This window comes from Erithacus rubecula (assembly GCF_903797595.1).
Source record: "Erithacus rubecula genome assembly, chromosome: Z".
NCBI lineage: Eukaryota > Metazoa > Chordata > Aves > Passeriformes > Muscicapidae > Erithacus > Erithacus rubecula.
The window spans coordinates 21,122,708-21,138,375 of record NC_136661.1 but is presented as its reverse complement, the minus strand read 5'-3'; the positions used below and the strand labels follow the sequence as shown (position 1 = coordinate 21,138,375).

General features: G+C 36.2%; 1 protein-coding gene across 1 annotated transcript in view; it reads left to right on the top strand.

The window, feature by feature from the left end:
• WDR70 (WD repeat domain 70) overlaps positions 1–12,668 on the top strand; it is a 127,070-nt gene extending 114,402 nt beyond the window's left edge. Inside the window, exons 15-18 of the mRNA XM_079330109.1 lie at positions 847–926; positions 3,644–3,760; positions 4,097–4,259; positions 12,194–12,668. Coding sequence (XP_079186235.1) covers positions 847–926; positions 3,644–3,760; positions 4,097–4,259; positions 12,194–12,278 — 445 coding nt within the window. The 3' untranslated portion in view covers positions 12,279–12,668. The remainder of the gene's footprint in view (positions 1–846; positions 927–3,643; positions 3,761–4,096; positions 4,260–12,193) is intronic.
• The last annotated feature ends 3,000 nt before the right edge of the window (positions 12,669–15,668 follow it).

The following is a 15,668-nucleotide window of genomic DNA, read 5'->3' as shown; positions in this document are numbered from 1 at the left end:
CTTGCCAGCCTAAGATGAAGGGGACCTAAGTAGCCCATAAATACTTGTTTTGAAATTAATTTCCTTTTTCCATCTGGATTGGCTGGAGAACTGGGACATGCTTTCTTCCTGTCAGCTGGGAGAAAATATACAGTTCATTGATCCTGACTGGAATGAATAAGGTGTTCTTTCCATGAATGCACCATCTGTGTTTTGCTAAACAAAGTCCTTAACCAGACTGTTACAGTTCATGTTTTCTGCATACTTACTGTCACCTGGGCACTTGGATGTGAAGATAAACTGTGATTTACAAGATTATCAGAAATTAGTTTTATTTTTCTGGTTTTGTCAGTTTAGAGAGCAAGAGAGTTGGTCATCATTGTTTGAACCAGAGAGCCCTAGTGCAGTTTTGTGCCTGGTTGGTTTCCTGGTATTTACCATGAGGAAGAAAATACAACTGGTTTAAATCAATCTTACTGCAGCCAGGCTTATGCAGTCTTTGCTGCCTCAGTGTTACAGGCACCTGTGGTTAGATAACTGCCAACTCTGCTGCGTAGGAGGAATTGTACCAGGAGCAAATGAGTGCCCAAGTTTGGAGAGCAGCACTTCCAATGTGCACACTAAAGTACTGTGGACAAATGAAGTGTGAAATGAATCTTCCACCCTTATTTCTGCATGTCATATAAGCTGCTCTATAATAGAAACACTATAATCTCTCTACTTTCTTTCACATGAGCATGAACAGGCAAAGATACACACATTCATGAATATTTAGAGTGCTGTATAATTTTGTTGAGACTGTCTTGAACAAAAACTGGTGTCTGTTTGATATAAACAGACTAACTGAACTGCTCTGTTTCCTCCTAGGGGAGCAAAATTATGCGTGGTCAAAACAAAACGAAAAGAGAGACAAGCAGAGACTCTAACACAGGATTACATTATAACACGTAAGAAATTTAAACATATCTTTATAGCAGCATCCTTAGCTCATTCTTAGGTTTGAAATTATTTGCAGAATCTTTAGCTTTATTTTTTCTCCTTTGAAAAGCAGTCTCTCAGTGAGCATTGATCATCAGTGTCATGTATTGGTGCTTCATACACATTTTTTACAGTGTTGCACAATCAGGAAGGTATATCAAATCTGTATGCTCTGTAAAGTTCTTAATAATGGTGGTTCCTTGATTGTGGTGCTCCTGAAAGCCTCAAAATTTTGTAGCTTTTTTAAATCTTCAGTTTTCCATAACTTAATTGGAATGTAGATGGGTTTAAGAACAGTTTTGCCACTTAGCAGTACCAGTGACAAAATCAGAGATGAGAGAGATTTTGAACATATAACAAATAATTTATAACTTAACTTACCCAAGTTATACAGGGTTTTAAATAGCTTAACTATCCATAGGCAGGGGAGTTTTAGGAGTTTATGTTTGTAGGAAGGATCACTGTTGCATAAGAAACAGTTATCATTACTACTATAATATGTATAATAATCCACCTTTTCCCAATGACAAATTTTACAATGGAATTTTACAATGGAATGAGGGGATCAGTTGGGAGATCTTGACTGTCCACATAAGCATTGCCCCATGTAGTGTTTCCTCATGTGAAATGAGAACAGTCACATGGTTGTCATATGCTGCTTCTCTTTATCTTCTTCCAGTTCCAGGATGTTCAGTTCTGATTTCTATCAGTTTTTGCTTTACACATCCTAAGACCTTTCTCCATAAAACAAACAAGTTGTTTGGCAGCACAATAAACAAAAAGAGTTTAGAGTGAGAAAGTTTGGGCAGTCTTGGTAACTAGACTCATATCAAGGTACTTTTGTTCTGTGTTTCCATTTTGGGCACTTTCCAGCCACAGCTGTCTCCAACCTACCTTTAGTGCTGCAGATGTCCAGCTCCAGTTTTTGGGGTAAACTTAAATAGCAACTGCCAAAGATAAGGGGTATTTGTCTTCATTGAGTGCTCTTAATCCATCCTTAACAACATCCTTCACTGTATTGCTTTATGTTGCACTGTCATTAGTGTTTATATTATGAAGAATTTCTGTGGTCTTTTAAAGAAATTCTGCTTAAAACCCAGTGGAACTTGTGTGTTAAATGGCATTTATAAATTTCATTTAAAGATATAGGTCAAAGTTACGCAAATTTTTGGGATTTTATCACTGAATTCTAGCTAATTAGTTGTTTCTTCTACATAAGTTTGAAACTAAATAAAGATGCTTCCATATACATCAATGCAGAAAAACGTTGTAAGGATTTGCTTAGCAAATTTTTAATTTTTTTTGCATATTTTGGAAAACTTTTCAGAGTTTAGATATCTGTCTTTTAAGTTTACAAGCAGAATTGGGAAAACCTGAAGATGTCTGAAGTGCTTTTGCAAAATGAACTGACCCCTTTTTTATTCTACTGTTTTTATCCCTCTTTTTTCTTTCTGTTTTTTTTTTTTTTCTTTGTTTTTTCTTCAGACTTCTTGTTGCTCTTTAATATCAGAATTGCCTGTAATAGCTGCTTAAAATACAGGAATGTTGTTTTAAGGGATTAAGTGGCACTTCTAAACTACAGGAATACACAGCATGGTTTTCCCTTAAGCAATCTTTACTCCACAAATGGCAAAGGCTTGGATCTGTGCATTAGTCACCTCAGATGCTCTGAGGAAGCTGATCAAGCTTAGTGCTTGCCAGAAAATTGTCACTGGCATTTCATACTTAATGAAATCTGCAAAAGTGAAACTTCATCATTTGTTTCCGAAGATCTGCTGCGTGTCACCTGGCTGTGACTGTTCAGTCTAATAAGTTGAACTTCCAACATAAGCTGAAAACTCAAACAGATAAGTACCTGAATGCTCCCTGATGGATTTTATTCAGTGTAGAGATGATGTTCCTAATTTTAAGATCTGTTTGGTTATTTTTTGTCTTTATTGGATCATTTGACTGCTACATAATTTCCCAGATTTTGGGAAATGGCAGCAATGGGCACACCTGCATGTGAGATCTAAACCTCACTGTGAGAAAGCCATGTCCATTAACGTGGTGTTTCTGTGTTGCTGACAAATGACTCTTGTCTGAGTGGATCAAAGCCATTACTATAACTAAGGATAGCACTTTTATGAGGAAATAGAAGTTATAAATCCTGACAATTTAGCCAGACTGTTACAGTTATGGTGTTTTCCCAATGGTGATTAATCTTATTATTTGAGAAAGAGCATGATTGTGACTTCATGTGCATAAAATTATGTTTGGAATCATTGAGGGGTTTCTTCTTCACTCTTTGTCGTATCCAAGAATGTATCAAGCTCCTTGTCATGCTCTTAGGATATGAGAAAACTGGAGAAACATTAAAAGTTCAGAAAAGAGCAACTGATTGGTCACAATGCTACTGTTGAGAACTGAATGACAGAGGTATGAATGAGATATGCATAAATGTGATTACAGTATTTCAGATGAGAGGCTCCTGCCTGAAGGAACCCTGATGTCTGGCTGCTTTCATTTTTTGAAAAATTCGGCAGAAAGAAGCCTTTGAAAGTACAACTTAGTAAACCACTGTTTGGATATGGGATTACCTCCCACGTTTTCCATTGTGAAAAAGAATCCAACTCTTTGTATTTAAAATGTTAAAATGAAAATGGCATTTCTAACATTTAATTTTCTCCAAACTGTCACCCTTCAGCCCATGCACTTCCGATGTTCCGTGAACCACGACAACGAAGCACAAGGAAACAGCTGGAGAAGGATAGGTTGGACCCCCTAAAGTCTCACAAACCTGAACCTCCAGTAGCAGGAGCAGGTAATCTAGGCATAATCATTTTGGACTATTGTATGCCAAAGATGCCATCATGCTTTGTTCTACACTCATTTGGATTTGCATTTTTGGGGCAGTAACTCTGCTCTGTAGATGTATGGGCAGTGTCCTGCACTTCAAGACATTGATGTCTCGTTGGAATGCTTGCCTGCAAAGAAATAATAATTACAATAGTTTACTTTGAGTTACATAATCAGTAAAACACCCACCTGAATTCCGCCCTAAGTTAAATCCTTCCTATAGCATTAAATAACCTCTTTGTATCAGGTCGCTGTTGTAGGCTCTGCATATTTCTAAAATATTTTTCTCTTTGTGCCCCAGGTCGTGGTGGCCGTGTTGGGACTCACGGGGTCACCCTGTCATCATACATAGTCAAGAACATTGCCCTGGACAAGACAGACGACAGCAACCCTCGAGAAGCCATTTTACGCCACGCCAAGGAGGCGGAGGAGAATCCATACTGGGTGGCCCCAGCATATGCTAAGTAAGGAAACAATTAAGAATACAAGTAATGATTCTGGAGGCCAGTAGCAGTCTAGTTAAAGTAGATGTCTTTAATGCTATGCTTTGCCTTTTTTTGATTGCTACCACAAATATGTAAACCAAGAATATATTATTTTATAAAGAAATCCGTTTCTAGGAGGTTTTATTCTTGAACTTTCATATTTCCACTTTTAAAATGTACCTGCTGGTGCTAGAAGTTATTTTAAAACTTTCAAACTTGATTTGAGTTCAGAATCTTCTCAAATTCAGTGTCTTAAAATGCAACATACCTTATGATAGGGTACTGTCCCATTGATATATTGAGATGATTTTCCAATATGCCCTCTAATTCTGCCTGATTCTTAGATTAACTCTTCAAAATATTTATGTGGTGTTATGACAAAATGATTTCTTGACTATCATAAGTTTTTATCTGAATTTTTCCTACACAAGGTAGGAAGTAACTGCTTGAATTAACTTGGTTTTAAAGGTACAGCAATATTAAAAATTGCACTGGTAAAATCTGCTGCCAAAACTTTAGCATAAAAGTGTTACATAAGTTAAGGAGCTTTATCAAGATTTTTGTCATAAAACCTTGTTAGTGCCATAGATAATACTCTACTCCATTTAAATTATATGTGTGAGTGTGGTATTTGTATATATATATTAAAGTGAAAATTATGCAGTATTCTTCTTAAATGCTTTCTACCTAAAGTTTTTTACCCTAAAAATAAATATATCTCAAACAATTAAGTACATTCACAATACCATAAAAATAAGTACTACATAAATGCATTTCATACTATTGAACTGAGTCTACCACTTGAAAAATTAAAATAATTACATTTTATTATCATTGATGGAGCTTTTTTCCACCAAATAGTGTCAAGTAGTGTTTTCAAAATGCATGAGAAAACATTTTGAAGAGTTGAAATAGTCTTCACAGAACAGTCTGCCAATAATGAATTGCTTTTCTATTTTGCAGCATATTGTTCTGTCTCCGAGGCTGTACATTCAGTAGTACTTTACTGACTACTTTCTTTATTAGTGTTAGCTCTGTAGTGAACCAGTCACCACCTCTTTCCAGAAAATTGAAATATTCTATGACTCAAGCTTATTTCAGATGGTGACATTTGTTTTCTGACTTGACCCACATATTCACAAAGATAACTGAATAGCAGTTCCAAAGCAGCTTGGGAATGTCAGCGACCCAGCCTGGCTTTGACCAGGTAATTGATAACTGTAGCATTGGTGTTATACATCAATCCAATGCATTATACAGTATTACTCTGGGTACCAAAGATGGGATATTTGAAAGTCTAATTCTGCAGCAGTTGTTGTAATGAATATGCTAAATATTGATTTTTTAGTTGTTTGAGAGTTCGTGATTGCTGGAGAGGAAATGTACTCAGAATATGTAGGCATCTGGTTTTATTTGAGAAATCCACTCTCAAAAGTAGGTGCAATCACACATTCCATCAGGTAGATAGATACGTCGGCATATTCTTGGCTTAGTAACTTCATGGATTGTGTATTAAGTTTCATCCCCAACACCTGCAATGTGGTAGACATGAAAGTTTTAAAACAAAGCTGTGTTAGAGGAGGCTTACTGTGTCAGGTGGCCAGATCTCATTACAGTTCCTTGTTAAAAGATGTGACTGCAGGGGAAGAGAAGAGCTGACTGAGAAGTGGGCAAGATGCAAGTCCAGACTGCTATTAATTTACACACCAGACAGTGATATGTATGTGGGGGAACTGGACTTCAGCCAGCAGCACACTGCCATGATGGCTTTGTCAGCTGATAAATCTCATACTGGTGAAGCTGCCATTATCTTTGTTTTAAAAGCTTAAATTTCAGATATAATCTGTGCGAAGAGAATTAAAAAAACTCCCAAACAATATTATTATTATTATTATTATTATCATTATTATTATTATCATTATTATCATTATTATCATTATTATATAACAGCACTAATAGTAATAATATCTAAGACAATGAAAAGCAGAAACTTATTATGTGTTATGTTCTTGTTTTTCAGAATTCAGGACTATATTAACAGGCACATAAAGCTTGATATAATATATGTAATATAATAATATATGCTATTTTAATTATATCCTACATCTGAATTTAGAGAGCGTGGATATTTAATCTGTATATAAAATACATTTTACAGATGTACTTAGAGACTTATATTTAATAAAATATGCAAATTATAGGTAATTGATCCAAATTATCATACAGCACTGGTTTGCATACTGGACAGCTGCTTTAGCTATAGCATAAGTTACACTGTGGATTTAGGAAAGGTGATATTACAATACATGTTTAAAATCATATATTGTCTTAAGACCTAAAACCCATACATCCAATATATTTAATTTTTCAAAAAATTGTTTATTCTTTTATTACTTTATTCTTCTGCTACCAGCTTTTCCACATTTCTTGTAGTAAATTTTTACTTAATCATGGCATAAAACTATTCACTTGATATATCTTTTGTTTGACAAGGCTTTTGGTCCTGTTCCATCTATGCATGTAAAGTTTTCACTCTCCTTCTTCAGAAAATATGCAAGGAAACTATAGTTACTTAATTTTCTCCAGTAATAGTTACTAAATAATTTTAGACTGAGAAGATTAAGAAATGCTCTTTTCTGGTTAATCAGTTTTCATAACTTGGAATATGATGACTGGATTGCTTTGTCTGTTCCTGATCCATACTGGCTGCATCATTCTCAATCAGTTATCAGCTTCAATGCTTTTAAAATTGTATATGAGGAGGAGTGACTCACTTACATGGGTGGGTAGTGACTGGACAAGGGGAAGTGGTTTTAAACTAAAAGAGGAGAGATTTGTTTAGATTCTTTACTCAGAGAGTAGTGAGACACAGAACAGGTTATCCAGAGAGGCTGTGGATGCCCCTCCTGGGCAGTGTTCTAGGCCAGCTTGGATGGAGCTCTGAGCAGCCTGTTCTAGTGGAAGGTGTCCCTGCCCATGGCAGGGGAGTTGGAACTGAATGATCTTTAAGGTCCCTTCCAACCTAAACCATGCTAAGATTCTATGATTTTCACTTCAATAAATTTTTTAAGAAACACATGAGTTCTGCTATGTAAAAATATATTTCTTTTTGTGGAGTTAAAGGTACCTAATTAACTCTTCAAGCTGAATAGTCATTTGCATTATCACTTGAAAATTTTTTTAAGCTTGTTATCATTAGCTTGACCTTTCTGTTTCCCCTGACATTTGACCAGAAAGGAGAGGAAAGTACGTAAGAGGCAAAAGAATGGGTGAAAAACAGATGCTGCTGAAAAGGATACTGGGATGATAAGAAGTACATGCTGAATCAGGAGATGACATGTCACAGAAGCCCAGTGTGAATAAAGTGTCAAATAAGATGTGATCAACACAGCAGAAAAGTCATAATGGATGAGGATAAGGAAAAGATCTTGAGATTTCTCAGGAAAAAGCTTGTTAGAGTCCTTGGCAAGAGCCATTCCAGTGGAGTGAAAGGAAAGGAAGAACAGATTGAAAATTTCAAGTAAAGAACTACAGGAAAGGAACTTGAGGCATCAGTTGTAAATGTTTGAAAATTACATTCTTTGCGAGCTGTTTGTTTTAACACAGCTGTACAGATATACTATAATGACTTCAGATGTCCCTCTGAAGGATCAGCAGGAATTACTAAGCATTGTAGCTGAGTGCCTAATCAGGCCCAGATGCAGCTTCCTTCTGTACCAGAAAGTGAGGGTGAAATTTCCCTCCTCAACAAGGTAAACTGGAATTCTTGAAAGTACTTTTCATTTCACTGATGTTACCCCTATTTAGTAGTCTTTTTCATTGCTGCTTGTCACTGTCAAAAGGGAATGACTTGGAACAGAAGTCTGTACCTGTGTTGTGTTCACTGAAATTTTTCTCAAGGGCAATACCAGTCTGTGAAGTGTAAGTCACTTAGTGGCCTGAGTATCTGAATTAGCTGAAGAATCAGGACTGAGCAAAATGTCTTGTAACAACAGCCTTGTTGGCATGCATTGTTATATTTATTCTAAATATCTTTTTGTAAGTAGGTAATTTTGAGAGGGAAGCCCCTGAGATTAAGAGAAGAGTAAGGCTGGTTGGTGGGGTAAAGAAAAAAAAGCTGCCTGATGCTAAAAACCTTAACTTTTCAGTCTGGAAGTGACCTTTATGACATTATTCTGGTTTTCAAGAATGCTTGAAAATCTTTTTTTCTTTGTTTCAGTGCAATATAAACACAAATTTCAAAAGTTACTTTGACATGAGTCACATGTTGTGATATGCAGTTGTCATCTCCAGCTGGTTTTGCTGCAGCAGTATTATTTATCTGCTAGTCTGTGATCCTCACATGTCAATGAGCTACTTTTATTGGATCCCTGAAAAGCAATTAAGAAAAACAACCCATAGCCACAGGGATTATGGTGACTCTAAAGCAGTCTTCATGGCCCCTGGAAATTTTCTAGAGGTCTGCATATCTGAGTATCTTGAAAACCACTGAAGTAAAGAGAAACGCATAGTATAAATAAATCATGCTAGTTTGTTTTCCCATTTTTGTTTGCAGCCTGTTACCATAACCCACAGTAAGAATGCATTTTTTGGTGTATGAGATACTGGTTTCAGCTGACAGTCATGTGGAAACACAGGATCATAGAACAATTTAGGTAGGAAGGGAATGCCTGAAGTCATCTTGTCCAAGCTCCTGCTTGAAGTGTCTTCACTGCTCAGATCCAGTTAGATTTGGGTTGTTCAGAGGTTTGCTCAGCCAAGGTTAAATACCCTGAAGGATGGAAATTCCCACATCTGTCTGGGCAGCCCTTCGTAGCAATGTGGTTGGCAGGTACAGTATACCCAGGCTGGCTGTTCCCTGCCTCCTTCATGTCCTTTATGCATCTGGAAATGTCTTCCATTGGGATTCATTACATAGCTTTCTTGCGAACTGAAGTTGGGTAGATCCCCAAATCCTTCTTTTGCCCCTCACAAAGATGATGATGATGTTTGCTTTTTCTAGCCATTGAGACCCTCTCCCATCTCAGTGATGAGAGAGTGCCCTTGCAATGACATAGGCCAGCTTTCTACGTAGCTCTGAATCCACCCATCTGGTACAGATTTGTACATGTCTAATGACCTGCAAACTGTCTTCCTAGTCTGTTGGAAATGTCTCAGTTCCTTCCCAAGACTCTGCTGTAGTGTAGAAGTGCTGCAGGCCTGAGGACAGACCTTTCAGGGAAAATGGAGCTGAAAAAACCAAAGTATCTTGACCTTTTCCATGTGCTATGTTAGTGGTTCACCTGCTCAATAAAGCACATTTTCCTTCACATTCCTTTGGCTGTCAATGTAGCTGTAGAACTCCTTTGTTGTTGCCTCTCACATTTTTTTTCTGTTTCAGTTCCATCTGAGCTTTGGCTGTCATAACTCTGTTCCTCTGTGTTCTTTAATGCCTCTGTTCATCTTAGCTGGGGATGTCCTTGCCTTTTTGTGTTCTTCCTTTCTGGAGTATGTGGTTTATCAGAGTCATATGCATATGCATCCATGCCAGGCTACTGCTAGGCTGTGCTTTCTGCAGATGAAATCTAATCAGTTTGAGGAGTTTTCCATGGGCCCCTTTGCCCTCCATAGTATTCTGCCTTGGGAAAAATAACACAGCCCTCAGAAATAAGAATACTTACCAGAAGAAAATTTGTTTTAATAATTTTTGAATAAATATGAATCATACAGCATCTCCAGTGTAGTTACTAAGCAGAAAAAAATGTGTTTAAATTTGATTAAATGATCACTGCTGATAAAGCAAAAACAAAATCAGTGTTTTTAAGTGGCCAGGCATATGAATCACCCTAGGTGCCCCAGTTACAGCTATGTAGCTTGAGGAGATGGAATACTTTACATTTCAGCTGAGGCTATAGCTATTTCATGGTAATTTTAAAAAGTGAGGTAGCAAGCAGACTTGACTTCCTCTGCACTTTTTTGCTTTAGCTGAATACTGCTAGATTATGGTACAGTTTCCCTCTTTTTTCTTTCTTTCTCCTTCTTCCTCTACCTCAGCTTTCCTGCACTGAGTAGCACACTAATCTTTTCTGAAGCCTATTCCTTTTTTTCTGTGCCATTCCTATCCTGGAAAAAACATAGGTTTTGCTGCTTTCTGTGTTTCACAGATTTATTGATTCCTCTAAGCTGGAAATGTTTATCTGAATTATGACAGTTGCAAGTTTGTGGTCAGAAATTATAGACTTCCACTTGATTAGTTGTGCTTTACTAATGAAACTTAATACTGAGGTCATCCTAGAGGACATTTAGATATATATTGTGGTAAAAGGAGAGTACATTCTAAAATGGGCAAAATAAACCTTTGTTAGTATGTAAGAAAAAAGAGAGAAAAAGATTCCATACATTCTTCATTTTCAGCACCTATCAAAATCCAGTATTTCAGCCAATAAAGCCTTTGTCCCTGGTGTCTGTTTGAATAGAATGTTGATTTTTTTTTTCTTTTTTTTTTTTTTTTCCCCACACTGCTTTATTCAGCAATGGGTTAAATAGAATTTATATAAGTACTTATAATTTATATAAGTACTTTATAATGAAATTTTGAAATTGGAAAATATTTTTTAATCTCAGTTATGCTTTCCATGGACAACAGAAGGACTCCTCTAACTTCCACAGTGTAGGTCCTCATCTGGTGCAAGGTCTCTGCTGCATCCTGCACCATGTGCAGTCAGAGTTCTGCAGTAGGGCCACCTCTGGAATTATCAGCATGCCCCTGTCCTCCATGGCAAGCTTGGAAGATGGAGGAGCAGGCAATAGAAGGATCCTGTGTGTGTTAGGGGACTTAGTTGTCTTTGACTAGTTTGTGTGATTTTGACCCTATTTGTGTCACATATTTAATAAGTGGAGAATCCTGCACTGTCAGAGCTGATGGCTTGCTATATTTGAAGAGGCAACACTGGATTTTACCTGTTGTGCTATGTGAGACAGGCACAATTTTGTTAAGGTTTATGCATTTTGTAGAGTTTGCCAAATAACAGTTGTTATAATAATAATGCTTCATATCCTTAGACTGATGCAAAAACATTTGTTAATACAGTAATGAGATGATGACTGCATTGGCTGCATTTTATACTTTGTCATGTTGAGAAGTTGAGCACAACCAGCCTCAGAAATCTGATCGTTTCAGCTCTGCAGTGATTGTGCTGAGAATTTAGTTGGAAAAGGGGACCATGCAGTTGTTAAAATGTAAATCAAGGGAACTGAATGTCCAAACAGTTTATTGCATTGCTACTTGATACTGTGTTAATTTAGAACGTAATCAACAATTACTTTTGTAAAGTTTAAGTGGTAGTTAAAATTCATACAAAGAGTAGGGGAATTGATACTATCAAGCTTGACTGTCAGATACACTGTGTTCTCATATGAAGATCATTAAAATTTTTATGTTACAGTGGTGTTAGATAAAGTCTCTGAGGAGAAGCTGTTTTTTCATGCACAGGCTTAGCCAGAAACCAGGCTTAGCTGTTCTGTTTTCACTTACTGGCTGTTGATGTTCTACGGTGTATCAAGATAGAAGTTTCTTTTTAAAATGTCATGGAATGAGGAGGCCAGTGACTCTGCTTTTCTATCATGGAAATAAATGTATTTGTTCCTCACTTCTATCTTAATTTTATTCATGAAATACAAAGATACTGATTGTAAGCTAATGAGTAAATAATACTTGAAAATATGTGTGTTGTGCTTGTTTTTCTGTGAGCTGCAGGTTTCTTCAGTTCTGAGAAGGTTAGCTGATAGGTTATTGTCAATAATAAAAAATTATCAAGTCTAGTGTGCTCTTTTTTTGAAAGTGTCTATATTTTGCTTGTGTGTCGTGCCTAATACAGTTTCTGATAAAGTGTTGTGGTCTGTCAACTATTTAAATATTTTTAATTTTTTTCCAGAACGCAGCCAAAAACAGTTTTTGCAGAAGTGGAACCAGAAGATGATGAAACAGACAAGCCGGAGTGGAAAAAACGTAAAATTTGAAAAATAATTGGTTTAAATAATCATTTTAGAGCATTTGAAACAAAATGAAGCATTTCTTTCTTGATTTGGGATAGTGGGTCAAAATTTGAAGGCAAATATTGCTTCAGTTTTAAAACTTGCTGCAGTATAAAAAGGGATTGTGGAATTAACTGGCTTACTCTCACATCTGAATTTTGTAATAAGGAATTACTTATATTGTGGAAATAACTCCTGTATGTCAGTTACTAAGGTTTGTTAGTTAAGTGAAAAAGTATTTCTTTATAAATATTGTGAATTCATTATACTGCCAGCCAAATATTTTTTTTTCATTACTGCCAACTTTACAAATGCCATGTCATGACAGTGTTCAATGAATTTAAGTATCCAAATAAAATAGTACAATTTCTCAGACTCCTTTTTATTTTTTCCAGTTAAGAGCTAACAGATTACTGCTTTAGAAGTGCAACCAAGTTTAGATTAGTTATTGTGTAATATTCAAGTCTAATTCATTTGTGTGTTCACATCAGTTACAATTCAGTGTACACTCCGTGAATTTTAGGAAACGTTTTTTGTGGTGTCTGTACTTGTATGCATTATGTTACTTTTCAGTATGTGTAGTATCTACAGTAGCACTGTATACAGCTTTTATTTTTAAAGAAATGCGAAATTGCAATGGACAGTTGCATAATTTAGTGTAGAAAAAATAATGTGCTTATTGCCAAGCTGGTGCAAAATTTTATTCAGGTTTCTTATTCCTACTAGTTTGTATGGGTAAGTTTTAGAATAGAGCAGATCTGTGTATTTAATAACAGGTTTTGTGTGTGTTCACTTTGTTGTATGCCTGTATAATATATATCCTGCCTCACATTCTCTGAGGACTGATACTATTCTTTATAAAGTAGTTTGTCTAAATAAGGAAAATTCTCATTTTTTTAACACAAAATTGCAGTTCTGAGTGTCATAAAGGGAAGGACAGTTTTAAAACTAATGAATGTCCTTTAGAGAAGAATAAAGAATCTAGGTTAGTTTTAGGCATTTATGTTGTAATTATAATAATACACAGTATGCTAAGTATTGTGATTATAATAATGCACATTATAACAAGCAGACTGCATTTCTATTAAGAATAGAGAGTAATAGACATGATAAGCAATCAAGCTTTCCTATTTATAAATAGAACCTGGAGGCATATTTTAAGACTATATTTAGCAAAGCCCTTAATCACCTTAATCACCTAACCTCAAGACTGTGGTCCTGACAGTCAGTAGAGCTTGGACTTTTTTTAAAAGCATTGTTCTACATTGCTGTTTTATGGTATTATTTCCTTTTCCAAGCTTATTATTTTTCAATTATTTTTTATACCTCGCTGAAAAGTAAGTCTGACTTCAAAAGGGATAATGAGAAGCATTGGCATAAAATACCCACTACAAAATGTTTCCACTGTTTTCACTACTGTAGTCTTTTGATAAGAGTAGAATTTCAGTACATAATCCACCTGTCTTTGGCCCCTGTAAAATTATTTTAATATGTACTTGTGTATAAATAGCAAATCAGTGTTTAATTTAAAATTGCAGCTGTAATATGTAGAATGAGTCTTAGTAGATGGGTGGAAAGTGAGTGAACAAGAAAAAGAAATTCCAGATGGAGAGATAGAGTTCTTAACAAAACCTGCTAAAGAAATTTGTCTAAAATCTCAGTTAATAACTTTAAAGGATTAATACATTCTTCATTTTAGGCTGAATATTAGCATTTTATCTTTTCCTTTGTTAGTTGTTCACTGAGGCAGTGTGTCTTAGGGAGCAGAGCTGCAGGGAAAGGCAGATGAGGAAAAACGATGCAACTGTTCTCTGAGAATGAGAGGAACTTCTCCTTTTTTGTTGTTATTCATATCAGCTAGCTCTTGTTTCCTAATTCTTAAAAGAATTAGTTCTGTAAGTGAACACTGCAAAAATTCTGTTGGAATTTCTTTAAGTGTTCATTCATTGTTACTTGCAGTAATTATCTTGAATGACTGTTCTAGCAACCTAGAATTTAAAACAGTTCCTGTGCAGAGATATGTATTAGAAGTATTTAAAACTAACTTAAGTTTCATTTATACTTTAACTCTTGGATTGGTATATAGCCCTTGGTTTGATATAGCCCTTAAACTGGATTCTCAGGGCTGTTCATCAACAAGGCACATCTTAATGCATTTTTGAAAACTATTTTAAATCTTGAACAGCTCATGGAATGAGTTAAGCTAATCAGAAAGATGTGAACAGTCTGCTTGACCATACTTGGGATAGTAAACTCGTGACTCAAGCCTTTGAGTTGTCTTGGGAAACATCTTAACATTAAAAATATCAACAAAAAAAAATATTTTCTATGACAGATGGAACTAAATGCAAACTGGAACATGAGAACTCTATTATATCAGTTTTTTAAAAACCTGATTTTCTTATAAGCTTCTCAGAGCGTTTAGCAGTTGCCAAGATATAATCTTGGTCCTCTGTGTGTCTGTATTTAGTGTTGAAGTGGCCAGGGTCCAGAGGGAAATTTGTTTCTGCATTACTGAAACAAGGTGGACTTATTTTGTTTGCTTCCTTAGAAGAGCTGTTTACAGAGGTACTGCTGTGTTAAGTTTTAGCTTTCATATTATCCAGATTCTGTACTGCATTAGTATATAACTCTGAACTCCATATAAAGTGTTATCAAGTTCTCTTTACAGTTTAGTTAGACAAAACATTCCAGCCCAAGAACCAAGGACACTGTTGCAGCTTCAGGTCCAAAAAACAGTGAACTGAGGAGAGGAAGCTGGGAGGATGAGACTTCATAACTTGGAGTTGTCATTGGACAATTAACCCCAATATGTAAACGGATCAAAACTTAAAAACTGTGAAAAGATGTTGCCTGTCAATGATCTTGAGTGTATCCTCAGCCAGATCCTTGTACTGCCAGGGTCCCAGGCCTCCTTTGAAGGACTTTTGGTAAATACCTGCCTCTCACACTCTCTAGCCTCTGTTCTAGGTAGCCTCTCATGACATCAGTACCACAATCATTGCATGCAGAAATGCTTCTATTCTGCTCTCTCCAAACCTGAATTTTTCCTGGATGGTTCCTTAGAGTAATTTATGGTCTCTGTTTATCCCTTTATGCTAATGACAGTTGTAGACAAGCTGTTAGGTACCTCTTCCCTGTCCAAAGGGCCAAGGCATTTCCCTCCAGATACTGCAGCCCACTAGCTACTAGTATTCCCCATTTTCCATTCCTCATTGGTGTTGCTGACACTGTTACAGAGATCTGAATTCACCTATATTCCTTTGTCTTGTCCTGTTGTCCTTACTTCTTTTCCTGTCTTATCAGTTAAGTCTTCTGCAGCAGGTGAGAAGATTGACAAATCCTGGCACTTTGCCTGTTTGCAACTATTTGATT